This window comes from Haemaphysalis longicornis, unplaced genomic scaffold (genome assembly GCF_048455015.1).
Source record: "Haemaphysalis longicornis isolate Haplotype H1 unplaced genomic scaffold, Haemaphysalis longicornis Haplotype H1 scaffold_9, whole genome shotgun sequence".
NCBI lineage: Eukaryota > Metazoa > Arthropoda > Arachnida > Ixodida > Ixodidae > Haemaphysalis > Haemaphysalis longicornis.
In genome coordinates, this window is record NW_027526460.1 from 123,756,694 (window position 1) to 123,779,875 (window position 23,182).

General features: G+C 45.0%; 1 protein-coding gene and 1 long non-coding RNA gene across 2 annotated transcripts in view; one reads left to right on the forward strand and one right to left on the reverse strand.

Moving 5' to 3' along the window:
- Nucleotides 1-1,691: 1,691 nt before the first annotated feature.
- Nucleotides 1,692-10,921, forward strand: LOC144151509 (uncharacterized). Its single transcript, XR_013318887.1, has 4 exons — nucleotides 1,692-1,781; nucleotides 1,854-1,917; nucleotides 4,440-4,600; nucleotides 10,870-10,921. It is a non-coding gene; the product is annotated as an uncharacterized LOC144151509 (long non-coding RNA).
- A 1,867-nt stretch (nucleotides 10,922-12,788) lies between these two features.
- The window catches only part of LOC144153411 (alkaline phosphatase, tissue-nonspecific isozyme-like), a 107,953-nt gene continuing 97,559 nt past the window's right edge, over nucleotides 12,789-23,182 (reverse strand). The window contains exon 8 of the mRNA XM_077685059.1: nucleotides 12,789-13,045. Coding sequence (XP_077541185.1) covers nucleotides 12,837-13,045 — 209 coding nt within the window. The 3' untranslated portion in view covers nucleotides 12,789-12,836. The remainder of the gene's footprint in view (nucleotides 13,046-23,182) is intronic.

Genomic DNA, 23,182 nt, shown 5'->3' on the forward strand with positions numbered 1-23,182 from the left:
TCCCCACAGAGTGCACTAAGCAAATAAAAAGCGTTGCGACACGTACGCGCCGTTTGCAAAAATATGAAGCACCAAAGAAATAACTGCGGCCGAACTTTTACAAACTGGCTGCATCCGCAAATCTACGTTTCTCACTTGCTGAAGAGGAAAGACGCATCACTGAGCTCCAAATGACTGTCCCAAACGTCACCTTAATCTCCAAAATCAACTTTTTGTGCACTGCTGAACTCGCCTAGAAATAAAATAGGGCCCCATTCTCTACACATACAAAACCTCGCACCATGCCGCTGAACTTTACCATGCAGTACTCCCGGGAATGTGACGTTGCAACACTGTATATCTCCGTTTTTCGATGAAACGCATTTCTAACGTATACAATAATGATTTTTGCCATACAATATGGTAGGATGTCTGCACGCAGTTCGGGAACGCGCGTTAAAATCAACGATATGAATTGCTGCTACAGATTCTTGAAGATTGCGCACAAGTTTCATTGTCACTGCGAACTTCATTCCTCGCCGAACACACCTAATTTACCAACAATTAGTTGCGAGCGTGCGATTATGTTTCGGCGTGTTTCGAAACAATGTGAAGGCATTTTTTTTACAATGAGCAGCAGCACAATTACTCGCCGAAACGTTTAATCCTACTAAACAATAGAAAAGGGCCGTATCTAAAATGGCCGTTCTTTGCAAGTTTTAAGCGGTGGCGGTACCTCGTATGCTCAAATTTTGCTTCATTAAAAATGTCCCATTTTTGGAGGCAAAACTTTCCCAATCATGGAAAAAACAGCCTACTTCACAGGTCGTTTTATTATTTGCATTCCTAGTGGTGGATAGAGTTTATCCTAACAACGAAGCATTCGAGTGAACCCGACGCAAGCTCGTGCCTGCGGAACGCTGATGGCTTTACGTTCCGACATTCTCCTCTTTTCTTTCCCCCTACTTCGGCGAGCTTCAGCAGACCCGAAATGTGGCCAGCGGGAAGGGTGTCTTGGAAAAAAAAAAACCGTAGAAGACAGAGATGAGAAGGGTGACTTTGGAATCTTCTAGAGACTGCTGCACTTCCCGAAAGTCACGCCTTCCCAGGCAGCAATGGCTTAGGGGCCAGCGCCGCCTGAACCACTGCTTTCCAATTCTTTCTTTCACATTTTTCTCATACACTCAATACACTCTCATTCCATCTGCACCCACTTCCTCAACGCATCGAGTTTAACGCAGCCAAATAATGTCGTCGGAGCAACTTTCTTTTCGCATAGTAATAAATTACTTCGAAAGCCTCGTAATGTCAGTTTTTCAGTACTAAGTGGACTAGCCAGAGAGAGAGAGATAGATTCAGTCAATGCCATTTTTCATGTTTCTATGGTTACATTAAACATAAAGTATTGCACTTTCAAAGTTTTCAGCGCCAATTTTGTGAAGTCCCTGCTGTTATTCTGTGATTCCACACTAAACAATAATCACAAAATCAATTGTCTCCCAAGCAGATTGCTTTTTTTGTTGTTTAGAGACTTCTTAAATGTATTGTTTGTTTACAATAACCGTGCAGCAGACTCAAAATTCAAACGTGGCCTGCAATCATGGTGGCGCTGCTTACTGCACCTCCTCGCTGGCTGCTATGCACGCAGTACCGCATTCGTCCATCGCGCACGGTTCGACTGTTTGTGTTGTTTTTCCTTTTCGCTGCGCGGAGTGCGTTGTTCGCGCTGCTTTTGCGGCATTTTCATGTGATCTTTCGCACGTTCGGAGTTATCGCTTGGTCGACAGATAGCGTGACAGCAGGTAAGCGTCATTTTATTACTTTTATTTTAAGTGATGCGCCACAGGGCGCGTTTAATGAGTTTACTCTTTCAGCGCAACATGTGCGACGCGGCGTGTGAAACGTCGCCGTGAGACACCCGTCGTGCTTTTCGAGAAGGTAAGCTCTCTTTTACAATTTCTTTGAATTCTTACCACTCGATGTTGATCATGGAGGGCCATCTTAGTGCAAGCGCAAATTCACGAGCTTTGCATGCTCGCACGACAGCGCGGCCTGGCACGGCGAAAGTCTGACACGACTTGCCAACTATCACACGCTTATGGCGCTGAGTGCATCTGGCGCGGGAGAGCATGTCACGTTGGTCGGCGTTTCTGAACAGCCGTAGGTTGTAACTGGCGTCCAGTTCAAACCTAGCTGGCCATTTTATCACGTAGTTTTCTGCGGCATTTCCGCAGTCCAGGAACACTGTCCGAGCGCCGCATGCATGTTCAGTTCTGATTGCAGTGTAAAGTTCTTTGAGAAATACGCTTACGAACCTGCCGCGAGTATTCGCTGTTACTTCATAAATTATACTCGCACATCCTTTGTGAAAGTGAGGCTGGATGCCAGTTCTGATTTTGCAAAGCTCATTCAGCCGTAGAAGGCGCAGCTCACAGAACACATTTTTTTTTCTGTGTTAAAGGTGGCGGTCATACGAGTACAGATGTTCATTAATGTAACTACGCAGCTAAACGTTTCTCCGTGCAGAACATCGACGAAGGAATGATTGCTGCAGGGATATTTACATTTTACTGATAGTGTCATTTCCGGATAACACTGCAGGATAAAAAGGTGCAGCTGGTGTAGACAGACCTTTTCCGCGAGGCTCTCCAACTTTGAACCTTTGGCATTTCACAGCAGTGTGCTGGGGGGTGTATGCTATGTCCCATCAATTCACACACTGTGGTTTTCAGGAAATATGAAACCTTCATGAGCCACATCTTCAGACACCACAAAAAACAAGATGGGCAAACAGACAATGCTGCTTTCTTGTGTTCTATGCTGGCATGTGGGAGCCACTAGTCAACATGTATGAAGCACATCTCACATTGTGGATCACTGCAAGAATGGGACCGCGTCTGTTGTGCGTCCTTCCTCGGGCTGTGTCAGCATGTTGAGGTCAGCTGGCCCGTTTATGACCCCTCGAGCCTAGGTGCCACAGAGAAGCAAAGGACACAAAAGTGCAGTCTGATGACCTAAACAATGATATTGTAATAGGACCACTTTATACAGACTGGAAGAAGTGAATAAACTTGAAACTGCCCCAGAGCTGCCACAGGACCTACCCATTCGCGTTGATTCAGGAGCCCAGTGACAGCCAGTGCAGAGATGTGGACCTTTTCACTGAGAATTTTGCACTGCTTCTGCTCAAGCTACAGCGCCAGCAACATGTGCAGCAACAGCTATCACGAGCTACTTTATTTGGTATTTGCTCCAGCAAAATACATTTAGAATAACATAAATGGCCACCCGTAGATATACTTCGGTGGCGCATGGGATATTTACTTTGTTTTGCCCTCTTTTTATTTTCCTGCGCAATTACTAAATAGCGTATCTCTTGGCTGCCGTGCTGTCATTTCATCTTATGTTGTCTGTGACTGTGCATTATCAGGAACCGTGTGAACAATCACTATGTTAAGACGAACCACGTTAAAGATCTCTGGGTGGTGAAAGGTAGTCCGAAGCCCCTCTCTGAAGTGCACCCCATAGGCCAGGTGTACCTTTAGTGCAACCATAATTTATTTACATTTTTAAAATTCTTTTTGGAGACTTGCTTTATTGGTGAATTCTATGCCTGTTTACCTGCTTCAGGCCACTCAGAATGGTACTGACCTGCCAGTAGCTTACTGGCTGAGGCATGTTGCTGCTGTGCACAAGGTCACAGGTTAGTACCTGGCTGTAACTACCGTATTTATGATGAACGTATTTATGATGAAGGTGAGGTATTAGAGGTCGTGTGTACATTAAGAACTCTAGGTGGGCCAATCAAAGGCCAATTGCACTCAAATTTCGCCTCGGCCAAATTTATTTTTGACATGCAGTACATTTCGCTACAGTACATATCGCCGAACCAAGTGGGACATGACTGGTAGCTCCATGAAATGCCTTGTTAATCAGTTGGAACTGCTTAAAAACTCTTCGTCGCAGACGACGCTGCGCCTGCCAGCAGGTTGCGCAAACAGCCATGAAGCGGAAGCGACATTGCAACCAATCGGTGCTTGGTCTTGGTCCTCCGGCCAGCTATGGTAATTAGTCAAGATCCACTGGGCGTGCTTCCCCTATAGTTGCTGCGAGTGCAACGTGGTTGTGTGCAGGTTTGCTCTACGTTGGCTGGCCGCTCGTTTGCCGGCTGCAATGTCACCAGCCTGGCTGTAATGACCGCGCTCTTCTCAATTTTCAGTTTCAAAATTGCCGATTTTTGATGGTCGTTTAATGGTCGTTTGTATCTTGCTTTTGAGGCAGACTAAATGGAAGTAGTTTTCAAGAGGTCGAATGTTTCAGTGCACTTGGCGTTGCACTATAGCATTGCACTATAGCATCCCGTTGCCCCAGCGCTGAGCCCCGAATTTATTTTTAATCAAATGCTGCCACTTGGTTACCTTGAAAGGCAAGGTTTATCACATTTTTTCGGTTGCTTGCAGGAAGCATCTATCAGCGGCGCTGCTGCTTTTTGCGAGCAAGAGGTGCTATTCACGGCGCCGATCAACTTCCGGGAGGCAACTTGCCTGCTCCTACTTGTGTACTGAGTACTCAACCTGGAGCATGCTGAGCCAGCAGTTACAGCAGTGGGATTTCTGCAGAGGTGAGGCACATTTTCAGGAGGCCTAGCTTTGGTTTCCTGTTTGATGCGTGCTTTGGTGCTGAAGTAATTTCTACTCGTGCCCACTACTTTCTTGGTAAACTTGGACTGTAGTGCAGATTTAATTTTTTAATTTTCAATGAATTTTCTTTCACAGGTAACGTGTCTGCCCGGTTATTCAGTCAAGCTGTAGAGCAGGAATTTCTGCAGTTCTGATAGCTTTTGTATAAAAATTCTGGACTGGATAAAAAAAAGCTTAAAATAACCTGGGTTGTTCAGTAAGAAAGCTTGTTTTACTGAGCTGTGTTCTCCTCGGTTCCCTGCTACAGTGGGTGTATTTGTGTTGTTTAAGTGATCATATTACCCCACCTAGGTGCCCAAAATAATTGGGGACCACTGTGTGGCAAAAATCACAGGCCTGGCTCAAGGGGTCATATTACCCCACCTAGGTGCCCAAAATAATTGGCCACCACTGTGTGGCAAAAATCACAGGCCTGGCTCAAGTCATAAAAACTCAGATTAAAAAAAAGAACATAATAGCTTATGGTGTGTATGCACTGGCCCCTTGACCGCACGGCGGCACTTCCGCAAAGGTAGCACAGAGTGTGTTGGTACGGCTGGACACTGCCACGCTCACAACGCATTTCCCAACGAAAAACCATGCTTTACGGCGTGGTGTTGGCAAAAATATTTGAGGCAGTTTTTTTTCCCTGCATGATTCGTGGGTTTGCAGATGCCTTGTCGTAAGGAGTAGCCAGTATTTTTTTCCCCTTCAGAATGCTGCACTGCACTGTTCACCCTTCCTACAACTCCGAGCCGTAAACAAGATGCACAACGAATGCAAGCGCGTAGGGCAGTGCACCAGAACGATCTGGCTATATACAACAAATTTTTAGAGAAAGTATCGATGATGGGGCAAATCAGTCCTGAATCTCTGGCGCGCATTTCGCTGCAGTTGAGGATGATGTGGTATCGAAGCTTTTATCTCGCACCTCGCCACATTCCCAAAACCTTGCGTTAGGGCTTGAATTTTGTACAATTGTTGCCAGCTAGCATTCTTTATTAAGGGGGCACGTGGGTCTTTGGGACCAAAAAAATTGCCCAAAAAAGCATTTTTTTAGGTATCACTTCTCTCCTAATTTGCGCAGTTTTTCCTCGGAACAGTACCAGGTACTTATAAAAGCCACAGAGGCCCAATTTCAACAAATAAATAATGATTTTCCCATAATTCCCCCACTTTTTCTCCATGAGTGGTATCGCAGGGATACAAAATTCTCAAGAGGTACATCCCAGGATGTAGTGCAGCTAGGAAGATAATTTCTTTTGCACTGTGAAGCTGTATGTGTAAACCATCCGATAAGGGAAGCAGATTTTGCATTTTGTGTTTCAGTAGTTGTTTAATTAGCATTATTTGTAATTGGTTAGCAGGAGTACATCAAACCTAGAAGTTATAATTGACATAAACATGTATGTAACTGAAAAACAAAAAAACTGCTTGCAACATGTCATTCTCCACAACTTCTGGTATCTATTCATTGTCTTGCTGGTAATCTTTTGTTGAATAGTTTTTGTCCTATTGTTCTCGGGAACAATCAAGGAAATTGTTTTATTAACTCGGAAACTAGTTACCTTACATCAAAACTAATTAGATATTTGAAATCAGCCAAAAAAACCAAACCCGCCCATGAAGTTTCGTCAAAATTGATCGGAAAGCAAAAAAAAAGTTTCTGGGACCAGTGTGCTTCCTTAACTCTTCGTTACCGCGGGAAATTGACCAATTTTGAAGGGTCTAACAAAACATTTTTTTGTGCTATACATATTCGTTAGGCACACATTGCAGTGACATAAAATGCAGATTAGTCCACGCGCTTTCCAACGACACCAGCTTTAATAATGTTTTCCTTAATAGTGATCGTGAAAAAAATTATCGAATTCGAAATTTTTGTCCACGCGCCGGAGAAAAAAAGAAAAAGTACGTTGTGTATAATAAACGACCAGTAGCAGAAAAAAATTAAAATATGCATTATGTAGGTAGTCATTTCAAAAACTCATCCTAGAAAAAAAATTGAGTTGCGCAGTACAATTTGTCAGATATAAAAGAAAATGTTAACCTGCGTGGTGCCCGTGCCATATGGCGAAGCCCAACCACTATTTCCAATTTTGCTATTTTGGATGGTGCCTAGAATAAATGTGGTGGGTGACATTATTAAAGGCCCAGATTACCCTCCACGTGGTGTAAAAACAACTTGTCAATGATTATGACCGGCACAATATTGAAGGCAAGCAAGTGATGTGAAAAAATCCGCTTGCAGTTGAGAACCAAACTTTGGTGGATGCTTGTTGACGTTCTGATGATCACTTATCAGTCAGAACTTCATTTACGGTTTATTATCATGTTCTGACTCACTATGGTAGCCCTGCTTGCAGGAATAAGGTACGATGCGCTAGAATCATGCCAGCAAGCTTTCACCAAGCCGCCGTTGGGCTGTGACGCGAGTTCAGCACCACGAGCCTACTACATTGCAGCACCACCTAACAATTTTGAAAAGAAGCAAATACAAGGCTGTTGGAGACTTCGTCAAAATAGACAGTACTACTAAGAAGCGACACTAGTCCTCCGGAAATACCCTCGTATAAAACCAAAACTGGCCGGTAAACAGCTGGCGGTGTTCAAGGCCAATTGGAAGCGTTCTCCACGTCTGAACTGATACCCGACGACTTGGTGTTATCGTTTGACTTTCAGCGGAAGCTCTTATCGCAGAAGCAAGGCATAGATAAAGTGGAAGCATGAGTGGCATGCTTGTTTTGAGGAGCAGTAGCGGGCAACGGAGGCGCCATGCAAATGAGCTTGTAGTTGGGTAACTGCGTAGTAGCGCCAAATATGAATTTTGCAATGCAAAAACGAAACCGAAACTGCTGGAAACTGGTTGAAAATGGCAGGCACACTTGCTAGAAATGCGGGGGACCATCAGAAATAAGCTTTGAGAGAATAAAGCTGCCCTTTGTCCGAACCACATATGATTAGTGAATAGCTGGAGCCATTTTCAAGTACAGTAGAGTCTCGATAAACGGAAATCGGTTAAACTGAATTCTTGCTTAAACGGAACATTAGCCTGTAAGTTGGTTGGTTTTGTATTCAGGTAACGGAAAGATACTCCCGGTAATCGGAACTAGAATTTCTGCGCCATTGTGTAAACGGAACTAGAAATGGAACATCTTGTGAAACCCATCGGCATGAGAAGCAGCTTTTTACGATTCCGGCTGTTTCGTTTTTGTTTTTTGTTTTTTTCTCCTCCATGTTTTTTTTACCTCGTTGGCCTCGTAAGCCTCGTCTCATTAGTGGTCAGCCGTGTTAGCGCAACGAATGCAATATCGCAGTTCTTGTTCCAGTCGTTTGGTCTCGATTCAAGACGCTGAGGTTATAGGGCTCAGCTCCTTCTGCCTTGTTTGTGCCATCGTGGTGCTATTCACGCTTCATTACCGCGTTGCCGTATTCTACATTCGGTGGCTCGTAATACTCACGAAGTTGAGGCCTCTAGCCTCCGGGAAGATGCAGTTTCAAGGACTCAAACAAAAATAATTGATGCATTTTGTAGTGCGCAGCAACTAATTGTTACGAAATCAACTTTGTGAATGCTGTGCCTAAACCTCTTTTTAGTTTTCTTGCTTTCTAAAAAACTATCAGCTACATTCACCGTCTAGTGCTTAGAGTTCTGCAAAATGGTATGAAGAGTGCGTACGCACACAAATGTGCAACTTTTACACATCTATTTCAGTAAACGGAACTCCTGGTAAAAGAAACTAATTTTTCCGGTCCCTTGAAGTTCCGTTTATCGAGAGTCTACTGTAATTACCACTCAACGCTTTTGGATTACAAAGCTGACCGCATTATTTGGTATTTGACTCACCAGGAGCCTTTTGACAAAAAATATTATGGTAATGCACTACGACTGTGGGTGCTGTATTTAAGATGTCTTCGCAATAAACCAAATATTTGTTAAACAGACCATAAGACACCGAAACCACTTTTTCACTCTGCCTTTGCAGCCAGGCAGGCTGCCCACAACAGTTCACAATTGAAACAGAATGAGTTTTAAGACAAGCATCTAGTTGAAGTATTAGGTGTGGCAATATGCTGCATTATCGTAGGCACAGTATGCTTATAAGACAGGATCACCCGACTAGTTGGAAAATAGGATGCACATAAATGTATATTTCAAATTTGAAAAAAAGGTTGCCTGAAAAACGGTTAATTTAGCAGTAATACATTTATTTTCAAACCAGCCTTTAAACGGTTGTTTACCGAGCTGCAGTTGATTATGCAACCTCTGGCGGCATTATTTCCTAGTGCTTGCCTGGCCAAGTGAATAAACTATAAAGCAATCCAAGACCTGCAGTTTGTTTAATATTTTGGTGCAACGATAAAAAGTGGCAGAACGTTGGCGTCAGGCACAACAGAATATCTCCAGCAAAATCAGACATATATTCACCAAACTTTGCGAAGTACTTCAATAATGGTTTAATTCCATAATTACTCGATGAATCCGCCATTGGCAGCAATAAGTGATTCGATTCGGCTTCACACAAACGGCTGCATGCACGGATCTGGTGCCCCTTAGAGATGTTGGCCGTTGAGTTAGAAATGGCAGCCCTCAGCCAGTATTTTGTATTATGCGGTCCTTTGTTGGCTTCTCTTCCAGACATAGTAGTAAAGAGGATTTAAATCTGGAGAGCTAGGAGGCCACAAGTTGGGAGTGACGGGGTCGCAGACGTCAGCCGGGCACTATTGGATGACGCAGGCGGTGTGGGCAGGAGCTGCATCTTGATGAAAGACGTGATCTTTCTTTTGAAACACTCTCTATCCATAGGTTTACAACAGTAGCAAGCACATCCACGTAACCGTCAGCGTTAACGCGGAGTCCTGCAAAAAAGTGTGCTAGCATGCCATCACCCTCATTGTGAAAGATGGATAGCACCACCGCCGGAGAAATTAAGGGGTTCTGACGATGTCTGTTCGCTGACTGTGCTTTTTCCTTTTCATTACACCTGCCATGTCATAGCCACAACACACCACCTCTGTCTGCACTTTGTAAACGGAAGACTGCGCTCCTTTCAGAAAGGTAGCATTTTCAAAGTCGCTGTGGTGCGCAATGAGGACTGCGGGGCATTTTATTTCCTGCTTCAACTTGTACACTTCCATCTCTGAACAAACTGCACAGTATGAAGCATAAGGGGTCGGCGTATAAGAAGCCATACACCTAAATATATATGATGCGCCTGCTCGTGTCTATGGCGATAAGGAATGGTGTCCTCAAATACCTCGCTCACCCGGTACATTGCCTCAAGCCTGTGAAAATGCTACTGTATAATTCTGTTTTTCATTCCAATGTAAATTCTGTCAACTTGTTTCGGGTACTTCAAAGTATTCTTTCCCACATTAAGAATATTTAATTAGAAAATTTTTTTCATCACGTCTATAACGTAAGTTATAGGGAGCTAAACAAGGACCTTTTCCTGAAAGGTGGTGTGATAATAATTTTCATTGTATACAATTATTGGTTGAGTAGTTGATTTAAAGGAGCCATGAAGACAAAATGTGTTTGTTTTATTTGACAGATTATTGTTTTATAGTGCCCCCAGCACTTGTCCAGCAGCAAACAATGCGTAATTCACTGAGAAATTGAACAATTTAAGACAAAAAGTTTCATTCTCCCGCTGAATCGCGTGTTTCGTGCTGTCTGTGATTGTGTGTCCAAAGCAAGTCGTTAAGCGAACATTAGTAGCCTGACTGAGGCTGCGGTGTACAGCGGAACGCCTTGTTTACCGACAGTTCTCCTAGATTGCGCCACAATGCCACTCAGGATTGCTGTCTACACTTGCTCTGTTTTTCACCGGATTTGCACCTGGTTTATTTTTGTAATGGTTGACAGCAATCATTTCGTGAAACATTGAGTGTGCTCAACAAACAGGGTCACGTCGTTTATGCCAATTGGCCAGTGTCATGCGAGACAATCCCGAAGCGCCAGACTGTGCTGTGCAGCTATAACAAGCATAGTGCGTGCTCTACGCACTACTGCTTTTAAGTTAGAAGCACCAGTGCGTACTGCTGTGTGCTGCAGCCTTGTCAAGCTGTCACTACAGCTTTTTTTACCACTCCTTTCTCTGTGTCTCTGTTCATGGAGCAGAGAATGTTGTAATGCAAATAAATTGAGTTTTAGGTTAAAAATTTTGTCAAGTGGCTAATTGCTCTTATTTTTTTTCTCCCTTTTTAGGTGATGCCACGGAACAAGGCAGAGGGTTCAGTTTGTAAAAAATAAACTGTGTGCATTTTGTGTTCAACCCAACCCCTGTGTCAGAATCTTTTGCAGGCAGAGCTACAGGCTGTGCCTGCAAGCATGCATATGGTGAAAAAGCATGATCAGATATACTAGGCTGGCATGGAACCCCCCGATTTTTTTGACATCTGGTCACAACCTCTGCACAGGTGAGACCATATGTAAGAAATATAGCAGTAGTTTTTGGATCAACGAACAAACTGGCATTTTATAGTAGCTGAAACGCAGATTTATACATATCAATTACGGAATCACAGAATGTTCGTTATTGAGGTCAAGGAGTCTGTTACAGATTTTTGTAATCCTGAAACTGTCCAGTTTAGAAATTACAGAAAGGGCACAGCAATAAATCACCTTCACGTTTTTCTGTTAACCACAGTTTTCTTTACAGCGGGCGTTTACCATTATGGACAGAAACGAGAAATTTCCCTGCAGCATTGCTGAACGGTACATGTTCCTTACATTTTCTCGTAACTTGACGGAATTTTAGAAAAACGTTTCTGTTATGGACAAAAACGAGAAATTTCCCTGCAACACTGCCAAACGGAACGAATTCCGTACACTTTTTTCCCATGAATTGGCGGAATTTCACGGGACATTTCCCGTTATGGACAAAAATGGGAAACTTCTCGTCAATACTGCTCAACAGGACATCTACCGTACATTTTTTCCCGTGAAGTGATGGAACATTTCCCGTTGTGAAGAAACACGATCAATTTCCTTTCAACGCCCCCAAGCGGGGCATGTTCCGTTCAGATTTTCCCGTCAATTGACGGAATTTTTTTACAGTGAAGCAAGGATACCTGTTTGCGCAGCAAGGAAATATAAATGGCTGGCAGGATACAGGATATAAAAAGATTCGTGCTTTTATTGTTTGGATGATCAATGTGATAAGCCACGACCCTTTTCTCAAGGCGGCCGCGCCCAACGTGTGGTTCAGATATTGTTCAAGAGCAAAAAGCGACAATCGGCCCAAGATAACTTGCACAACATATAAGGTTCGCCTCTGCGCGGCTCTGGATTCGCGAAGTTTCCTCTTCAAGTAGGACACCCCTAAATGCCCACAGGGAAGAATATTCCCATAGCTGCTCTGGCTGCTCCAAAGCTGCTCCAAAAATGCCTTTCTGGATGCTCCAAGCCTGCTGCAAAAGGCACTTTTTCCTGCTCCCAGGACTGCTCCCAAACCCATGGACCCTGTTCCACCCCTGCAGGCTCAGAATGGTAGCGTTTTAAAACCCACGCGAAGGACGTTACCAACAGTTTATTCTTGCTTAGTATTCATATCTGTTAAGTGTAAAGTATCAATGCGACACTATTCAAAAGTCATGTGCGCTTAATCTGATTCAAAGTGTGAACTCTTAATACTCGAAACCATAAATTAAACATTGGAAAGAATTCGATGCTCCCCTGAACCATGACCAATCATCACAGAGACTAATCTGCTAGATTTAACAGATCCGGACTTGCATAATTGCAGTTGACTACCACGCCGAAAATATTTTAACGTTGTGCACGCACGTAATCATTCACGCATTTCTTGTTATATCGGCCAACACATTCTCGCTCATTCGTGTCGCCTTCTTTAGAGTCGTCGTAATCTGCTCAAGGGAGCGCAGTTATCTGTCAAGATAAAAGTAGGCTCGATGCCATGACGGCATGGCTAACTCTGACTAAATGCCTGAACAACCTATCATAGCTAGAAGGTAGCATGCCTTGAGGTGTACCAAAATTTTTATCTCTCCGTCAAACAACTCTTACTTCAGGATTTTTGCATTTTCATCTGAAAACCACGTTTTCTTGACGTCGAAAATTTCTACCGATGGCTTTAAAGCTAATTTATTCACTATAATGTGCACGTGTAGTATTTGCGAAAGGCGAAAAACAGTCTCGTGAATAGAAGGCAGCTACGGCTTCCCGTCGTCGCATCTGGATCGCAGGGTGACGTTGTCTCCGAGGCAGGCGGCGTAGTCGATGATGTGTGCCACCACGTGCTGCTCTAGAACGCCGCGCACCAGGTGCGCCATGGGTCCCATGGCGTACAGAGCCACGTCCTCGCCCCCATGCACGGCGTGCTTAAACGGAACCTTGCGCACCTGCTGGTAGTCTTTGGTCTCTGCGAAACGTCCGCATTAATAAGAAGGTCGGTATTTTTACATGACGCATGCCTGGATCAAAGTGGACCATAACATTAGGTCAGCAAATTAAAAATTGGCCGCGTATCTGCCCCTTTCGTTGCCAATGTCAACAAAAGACGATGGTCTTTGTCGACATTTGCGAAGTAAGTCCCTACCTTCGCTTTCCCGCTCACCTCTCATGTGGTTCCTCTTGCGTAGCGCTCCTCGCAAGGGAACCACGCTAAAAGTTTGCTGAAGTCAGTTTAAATTTCCCGCGTTCCACTGCTGCAGGCCGAGTGGCTCGATGCCAGCGCATTCGTACGGCAGAGATGCGCGTGAATAGAGGCGCCCTACTTCGACGTTTATACACCATTTTCCTTGCTAGAGGTGGGCGCCGCCATTTGCTTTTTCTGACCAGACACTAGCGCCGTCTATGAAGCGAACGCCGAAACCGCCGCGGTGGCGTTCTCTCCGTGCGTCTGTTCGGTGCCCGTACATTAACGAGTGAACTGTAGGGGTTTGGCGTTAAGTTAGTGGTTGCAGTGCTTTTGTGCGTGTGTTCTGTTTTGTTTTCACCACCTCCGGGAGGATTTTAGGTCCTAATTCACTGCCAGAGAGGAAGATGCCGACCCCGGCTGTTGCGAGCAGCAGTAGCAATGGTAGTAGTGGTGCCGGTGGTGCTCCGCAGTTCCGTGATGCAAACGCTACCGGTGTGGAACCGACTGACATAGAAATCGATATCGAGGAGTAGATGCGAATTTTTAATGCCACCATGGTTGTTATGTTCACCTATTAGTCATGTCTACGGAAGCGCGCACGTCGAATGCGGAGCGCTCACAGCATGTGGGTCACGCTGACCCGCGCTCCCGATAGACTTTCGACGAGGCGATCGCTACGCTGTTGACAATGCATTTCAACGTAATCTTTCTAAACTAGCCTTATGATGGTTACTGACAAAACGAAATTACCCGGTTGGAAAAATAACACGACCGCACAACCAGTCAAATTACTATTCGGAGGTTGTGTCGTGATTGGCCTAACGCTACTCAGTGCATGTGCCTGCAGCTGTCGCTCGGAGGCGATCTTTGTGGACCCTGTGCTTGCACCACGAATGCTTTACGCGATCAGCAGTAACTGCTTTGTAATTGTAGCACTTTAGATTGTGTGACAACGCGAAAGGATGAGCGACTTTACTTTGACCGCGTTGTGGACAGTTTGAGCTATTTTGCAAATGAAGCGTTCGCGTATCTCGAGCTGCGTTTCCACATTGGGCTGCCTGCTTATCCTGCTATCCACCAGAGTGTAAGATGGAGAAAGTTATGCTTTCATATCTTTTGGCTGTGTAATGCGTTCGCTTAAAAAAAGTAAAGAAAATGCCACGATGGGTTATATTGGATTGAAAGGGCATTGTTTTATGCCAATCGGCTATAATTAGCGAACAATATACGTCATTTTAAATTGATTATAAACAACCAAAAGTTATTGCAATGTTGCATTTTATCGGCGCACACGAAAGATCCCCAGGTGGTCAAAATTAATCTTGAGCCCTCCGCTTCGGTGCGCCTCATCGCCTGTAAAGCGTCAGCGCGTTAAACCCCAAAATCAATCAATTAACCAATAAATATTGTATTGTAAAGGATAAAGTTACTTCGAACATTTCAGGGGGTTCTGTTTAATCGCCCCTGTCGCAGCTTTGCGTGTGATAAATTAATTTTGCTCCGTCTGCTTGCCGTACAAGACGTGCAACGAACAAACTCTGTAGTCGGTCGTTGGTACAAAGTCATTGCGGTTTATCAACGGCGTCCAGCGATATTTCAACTCGGTCTCCATTGGAAACCGATGCGGCAAAAACACGTCGCAACCGCACTGCATTTTCTCCAGACAGTGTCGTGCAGATGTGTGCTGTCGGCGACTTCTCGCTTTGTCTGGTAGTTCGATAACCCACCACCCCACAGTGCTAACCAAGCGATGTTTCTGCCTTGAACGAAATCGCAGCATTGGCTAAAACATTTTAAAGTTCCGCAAAAACTAAGTGCACGGTGCGAAACACTCTCGTACTACGCAGCTGAGCACACCGCTCCGAGCGATGTTAACAGCCCAGCGCGCACAGGCAACACTGGACCGCCGGAAGCAGATGGCACGCCGGCCGCCTAGTGAACTGGTTTGCGAGTATTTTCCTCCTTTCCCGGCTGCTTATGGAACCGCGCTGCCCTAGTCCACATGCATTGCAAGTAGAACGTGGAACCTATAGAGCGTATTCATATACATACAGGCAACCATGCGTGCGCCGCCATATCTGTGGCCAAGCGTCTGTTGCTAGGCGACGTTGTGCGCACGGCCCGCAGATCAGGCCCTCCTCTTCTCCTCCGTGCCTTCATGGCGGCCAGGCAGGTCGCGGTCCGCGATATGAGCTTGTGTTTTCGTGCAAGGCGTGTGCGGGTGGCTTGACAGTCTGTTGCACCGCGATAGCGTTGGTTACGCGAAAATTCATGGTTCAGCTCATGAGTGTGACAACCTTATCTGCAATTCAACCCCAGCCTCTGCGCACACCTACGAGCGAGTGCGAGTCGGTCGGGGCGCAAAGGTTGCATCGTTAGCGCATTGGTCGTTTGTCAGCATGAACTGCATCATTTCCAAACTGATGCCCACTGAACGCAAAGTAATAACTCGACGCTAAGTACTGTTGAGTACAGTGCGGTCTACCTATCGCCAGACGCGTATCAAGTCGCCGCCGCAGATCAGCTGATGGCCAGCCGCCGCGCTCTAATGTCACAGGTGAGTTGTTTTGCTGAGTGTGAAACATTTAGCGCACGAGAAACCCAGTGCCAATGTGTCGCCCGTGCCATCTTGAGGGAAGCCGTTTTTAGGGCTGCTTTTTTGATAATGACTCGAACATAAGCAGCAACGTGTTTTTTTTTTCTCGTGAGGTGATTGGATCGCATGCAGCGATCACAGCGATCAATTTACTTCTGTCAATCTCAGCGCAGGGCATGAAGCCCTGTGTTTCGATTGTCCTTGGGTGGAGTGAGCAAACCGGCGAGCATCAGTTAAAGGTCAAAACCTCGGGTACTTCTATCCTGCGCACTTTTTCGGCCGATATATCTTTTAAAGAAATTGCTGTTCGATCACGCCGTCCGGAAACGAACGTCGTCTCAAGCTGTTGTTTTGCGCCAGCAGCGCTTAGCGAAACTTACTATTATGTGTTTTTAGGGGCAGCAGAACTGACATTTCAGTCTCCGTACAAAACTTGTAGCTCCTGCTTGGTTTAGAAAAACTAATTGTGCACATAATGGATGTAATTGTGCCTTTCTGCTTCACCCCGAACTTTAGCCCGTTTTTTCCTTTCTCTTTCATTGCAGGCGTATGCAGCTGCTAGAAAAGAAATACGGCGTCCTCACGGAGCTGGTGTGCGTCCTGCGGGGCAAGCCTCAAGAGTGCCGTTTTTTGCGGCATCCGTGAGCAGCAGGTTTAAATACAGTGATGGTGTTTAGCACACTTCGAAACTGATCTACAGAAATATTCAGAAATAAATAGCGAGGTCGACTGGTGCCCTTTTATGTGCATTTAGGTGCCTTTCCAGCTACTGCTATCTGAATTTACAATGACTGTGGAAATGAAAAAAAAAAAGAAACACATTTTGGTCGTGCTCTTCATGTGCTAGAATATTAAAAAACATTTTGGTCATACTCTTCATGTGCTAGAATATTTTTTGCAAGACGTGGTTTCTGGCCAGGAAATGATAACTCATGGCTATCGCCTTCATTTTGGCTAATTCAACTGTTATGAAATGGTGATCTGTACAGAGTGAGCACAAGGACTTCATTGAATTATCGGGCCACATTTTGTCACACTGCGAAAAGTTACGCTTGTGTTCCACTTTTTGGGAAGTGCGTTCATTGCTTAGAAAAGGAAAAGTTCACACATGAATTGATAGGCATACTTGAAATTGAATGTTTAATAATGTGTGCATTAGAGACCCTTCAGTTGCACTCCCAAAAAAAGAAATCGAGTATCAAAACCTTGCTATGTAGCAGGGAAGGGGCGAGATGACGTGTTGGTTTTGGTGTGCTTTTAGCCTTTTCATTGGTTGTAATCGCATTGGTATGTTTATTCCTTGAATAAACAATCAGTCACAGTTCAGTGCTTTGTCCTGCCTTTGTTCATATTGCTTTGTAAGACCCACTTTTCATTATGCAATGCCAACTAGCTTACCAACCCATGTTCTTTGTGCACCACCAAAGCTTAACATTGGTGTTTCCGGGCATCAGCAGCAAGGCTTGTTAAGTCAACTTGTCTTACACCTAGGGGAACTGCTAACAGCAGCTTGGGACACCATTAAAAATGGCATGATGAGAACATGTCTATCAAGAAACATTTTATTACACATCAATAAAACACCACCCAACCAACAGTTCACAATGTAATTACTCATCAGTTAAATATTAGTGATAGTTTGCAGTAGGTCACAGGAGCACCGATGCAGTCTGCCGATTCTATTTTGTTGTCACTTCTGCACTACTACTTGGAGCTAAACAGAGACAAGGAGCCTTGCTGGGGTACAAAAAAAATTACACCCATCTCCCCGAAGGGAACCATGAGTAGGATGCGGAGTGTCATGGGGGTTCCGTTTGCGTTTCCGTTATGTTTAATTGCATCAGCGCACCCGCTGACGGGACTGTTGCTTCCATCCTACTTCATCTGAAGAAGCACGGAGTCAAGCGAAGCAAGCGCAGCACTGAACGCGCGCTCCGCGCGCTCCCCTTTATATTCACAGCTGTAGGAGAGGAGACTACGAGAGAGAGAGCCGCGCATGCGCGCGAGAGAGCTGAAGCGAACGGAGGAGGAGCGCGCGCAGACGGTAGAAGAGGAGAGGAGAGTACGCAGCTGTTTGGAAAGAAGGAGAGGAGCGCATGCACAGATGGTGTGCGGACGGTCGCCACCGGTCAACAAGTGACATACCCCCGAGCATAAGACACTCCGCATCTAGAACACGGAAACACCATTTTTTTCCATTCCATTCGGTTTTTGTGTGTGGGTGCTTCCACTTGTAACCTTCCATTCTTTGTGTTACGATTGATACACATAGCCATGCCCTATTGTGCACAGTTAATCTAAAGCAAGGGTGTGAAACACCCGGGCCACATGTGGCCTGCAGACCTTTTGATTTTTTTTTTGACCTTTTGATGTATTAAAGGATCACCGTAAAACAAATATCAGTGCCTAGATTTTAGTCATCCTGGAGATCAGTACTGTTTCTCAAATGGTGACACCAAATTCCATACAGAAATGACCAAGCATATTTACAATGTGTGGGAAAGGACTTGTTTCGTTTGAACGGCAGCATTAGGTGACAATTTGTTACACCCCCCTCCCCCCTGCCTTTCTTGCATTGCAACCTTCCCATGTGGGACTGAACTTCTTGACTGTGGCTTGCTTGCTCACTGTGAGTTGAGACCCCTCATGTCACTAACTAAGATGCACAATTTTTTTTGCACAAAACATTAACAACTCTTTAAAACTTGCATACTACGACGACAATCATCAATGTCAGTTTGGACAAAAAAGGGAAAGAAATACTGACATTGGGCAGCATTACAAACACCCTGTATTTTTTGTGAAGACACAGAACTAAGCTGAAGAACGTTTACTAGAGCAGCAGCAGCAGCATAAAATGGACAGTGGTGTAACAACTGACAAAAAATAACCTACCTAAACCATTGGAATCAAAATCACGAGCGTAACAGTTCAAAATTAAGCTTGATGTCTTCATCTAGACTCCCATTGCTTTAGGCTCTCAATGGGTGCTGCCATTCACTGCGTGGAATAGCATTTCACATTATGGAAAATTCAGAGGGCTTATTTTACACATTACGGCACATCAAAACTTTCACCGCCACGAAATGAGGTAAATCGTCGAACAGTCCAGGAAACAGCTTTTCATGTCTACAGGAGCAAAATCCGCATAATGTTCTGTTTGAACAGAAGAGTGCATTCATACAGATGACCAGGGCTAAAATATTCATGACAGAACATAACTGCAACTCACACAATGAAAACCAAAACATCTGTTCATTTAGATACTACAGCGAAACAAAAAATTGCATCAATAAGTCAATCATCAGAAATTGCACTACCTGGTACAGTAGCCTGTGCATTGTGCTGTTATGCCCATCGCTGGGTAGTCCCTAAATCATACTTCCAATAAATACACATGGTTTATGGCGATTTTAGATGCCCACCACACAACATTTTTTGCATACCCGTTACACACCACACTAACCATGCGTTGCATCCTGACTGTCTTAATGGTCATGTTCGCCTTCTAACCAGTGGCATTGGATGCCTGCTGCTCTTTTCACTGTTGCCCAGTATTGGCATTTCATTGCGGCTATTCCCATTCCATCCTCTTCTGTGTGGCTAAGGTGTTGTGCTGCTGGGCCCAAGGACATTGCAGGTTCGATTCCCAGCCACTGTTTCTGACAGAGGCGAAAAGCAAAAACGCCCGTGTCTGCGAGATTTTGGCACACATTAAAGATTCCCCCCCCCCTTCTTGCCCCAGGTGGCCAAAATTAATCCTGAGCCTTCCACTACGGCGTGCCTCACCCACCTATTTCCCACACAATAAGGGAAACTGCTAGACATTGTTGTCTCAGCCAAACTGATGCACACGGCTTGCTGGAAAATGCCTATTCGAATGGCACAACTGACTGGCTCAGATTTGCTAGAGCTGCGCACACAGCTACAATTTTGTCTAGCTGGGTGAGCCTCTCGTTGTGCTTCACAGTCACGAGATCAATTGGAATAGTGCTTGGCAGGATTCGGTATCGTCCTCTAAGTAGCCCAATCACCCGTTCTACATGAATGCGGACATTAGCCAATTTTCGAGTTTTTTGGACGTCCCAAGCCGATAACTGCGATTTCCCCCTAGTGAAAGCCGGCATTTCTAGCTTGGCTGAGTGGATGCCAACAGCATCACCTATTGTGAATCCTCTGTCAGCCAACACTGTGTCACCTGGCACAAGGTTATTTAAGATTGCCGCAAGACTCGGTAAGGCGCTTGTCGCTGGTCCGACCACCCCAACCTTTGGAAATGAAAGTGACTGCACCTCGTGCTTTGCAGCGCAACGCCTTAGCCACTGAGCCACCGCGGCGGGTTATATTTGCAGCATTGGTAAAACCATTTTGGAATACTGCAACTTGCCAAGGAATTTAGTCCTGTCAGTTTTACCTTGCAATCTGATTATACTCACATGTTTTGCAGGTTGTTTTTAGTTGTAAATTAAGTGTATCAAGTCATTTTTTTGCGTGTTTGCCATTCAGCAGAAGACTGCACTTACTGGGCACGTCTGGCATTGATGGTCATTTGTCCTCAACACATCCTGTATTTACAGATTTCTTTTCTGACTCCAACAACTGCATCGGTGAAGCAATTTTGTAAGCCTGCAGCTCGTCGTCTTGTTCAGTTGCTATTAACGTGCTATGTTAGAGAAATCACATCAATCTCAATTATCTTTTTAGTTTAAGAGTGTGGCATTACTTTGTGTATTTACCAGAAAACTATTACCTGTCTGTATAATGCCTTTAAATCCCTATTTCTTTGAACTGTTTCAGCACTTTTCTGTGTATGGTACTGTACAGTTGCTGTGATTTTTTTAACACGAGGAAAATGCAAATATCATTTTAAGCAGTGACATCACAAATGACATACTGTGTGCTGAATAAACTTTTTCTGTTGTTGCCCACTAACCTGTTGCCTACTAACAGCTTTGCAGGCTTTGCTTAAAGACCTAAAAAAAATAAGTAGCAGATAGTGAATTTTCACTATTGTAAACGCGATACCCAGGACTCTGCTGGGGAAAACTCGCCATTGTGTACATAGAAGGGAACTTAGTATCTGGCACACAGCATCACTGAAAAGCAATTTACATGCCCATCATAGCTAAAACATGCTAAAATTCACACTCACTGCTACACTGTAATTTTTTTTTATTTTAAGCATCCCCTTTTATTCATGCCCCTTGCACTTGCGATAGATGCACTTACGGTTGATGCACAAAGATTTGGAGTATTTAACATTCAATACACCTTTTATTAAAATGGGGTGGGAACTAAGAATTGAGCAAATGAGGCAGTAAAAATTGGAACAATTCATACGGTGAAAGGTGTTGGAGGGCCAGAGACAGATGTGATAATAGTTCCAGGGTGCTTACTGCTCCTACCCTTGTTCTACTCTCCCCAAGTAGGAGCTGTGCAGTACGGTCTCCCACTGCTATTAACACTGCAACTTGGTGTGGCTGTGTGAGGACGCTGACATAGCATGTGTGGTAGGCCTGCTTCTTCCTGGCACCTGTGGCACTCTGCAGGGGCGGTGGGGGGACAGCTACTGTTACCTGTCCTAGGTAACAGTAGCTGTAGACAATTAAGCTCCGACACGAATTTGTCTGGAGGTGTCTCCAAACCACAGATTCCCGGGAGGGATACAGGCTCAGGTCAGCTGACAGTGGTTGGGGATATCCGTGTAGGACACTTCTCTGTTCCTGCCCGACAGTGAGATGAAGCCACCGTCCAGATTGACGTGCGCTAGGTCGGTGAAGCCGCAAGCGGTGTTGTGTGCGGATTCACTCCTGGCCATGCCAAAGAGGGCAGCGGTCCAGATTAGATGTAACTTGCCGGTTCGTTTTTCGGGGTCGAAGCCAAAAGTTAGAGGTACGGACACCTCTTCGGAGATCTGCCCTCGGGAGAAATTTAGGATTGCAGACTTGGAGGTTTTAATTAACAGCGATGCTGTTGAGCAAATCATTTCTGTATGGTGTCCGCAGCTTTTAAAATACTACGAAAATGCACACCATTCATGCTCGCGTGCCTTGATACGTGTGCATAGTTTGTCGCGGATAGTGGATAGGCCACAGATAGTTGGCATGGCCGAGGAAAGGAAGAGGCCGGTGTGCTTCGACAGGCTCGGCGTACAAAGCATCTGCTAGAGACGATAAGTCATGCTTACAGGGCGGCACAAGAAAACGTCGACCAAAACGATGAGCTCACTCTGGCGTTGCTCGACGTAAGGAAATGAAATGCCATCCCGCCGACGTCAACCACGGCACCACAACTACACTAAAACTCAACTTTGTGTCTGTCAATGATCAAGTCTTGCACGTGAGCGCAAGCTTCCCTGAATTTTTTTACTGTTCTGATTTTTGTGAAGGCCACCATTGCCAGTGCAATGGCTGCTGCTTCATACACCACTGGGGTATGAAGCGGGCCAGAGGCAATGGAGTTTCCCTGGTTATTGACTACAGCAACTAATATTACGTCGAGACGAAAATAGTTGGCTGCGTCCCTGTAAACCACGTCCTCACATTTAGCTTAGCGTTTGCGCAGAGCTTGCGCCCTGGCCTATCGTCGCTCGTCGTTGTAACTGGGGTGCGTTTCACGAGAAGAGGGGGAATGAGGATGCTATCTCAGTGTTGTAGAAATAGCTACTTGTAAAGTCGTGCTGCAAGGAAGGTTAATGTCCAATGTGCTTAAAATGCGACTCCTTGTTTGGCTGTTAGCTTAAGCTCGTGCTGCCTTAACCTTTGTAGAAAGTGTACGTCTGAAACTGATCATGGTATGCAGAAAGAGAGTTTTCCTCCATGTTCAAGAACCTTTCCCATGCATGGAATGAGAGATAATGGGTGGAGAATTTCAATCGTAAGCTTTTTTTCAGGTTTAGGGAATAAAATATTTTTGGCTCTTTTCCACTGTTTCGGAATGTGGCCTCTATCCCAACACATATTGAGCTAATGAGTGAGGGCTTCCAAAAAGTCATAACCTAGATTACAAGCATTTGTTCCTGATGTCGTTTTGCCTAAAAGCACATTTTGTTTTGCGCAAAGGGCCGTAATGGCAGCCGCGTACCTTGCCCGAAGTAATGTTGAGGAGGGCATTATTCCGGCTCGAGTAGGGGGGCACCTTGGCAGCACAGCTTGCAATATGAAGATCCTGAATAACCTTCAGTAGTTCTTTGTCCGTGCTACCAAACTGATAGGGAATGACACTTATGGCGAATTCCATTGGGAGAGCAGGAGCACTCAAAAGCACTCTGAAAGTGCTCTCTCCTGAGCAGGCGTGTTTCAGTGGTCGAACAGGAGTAGGAG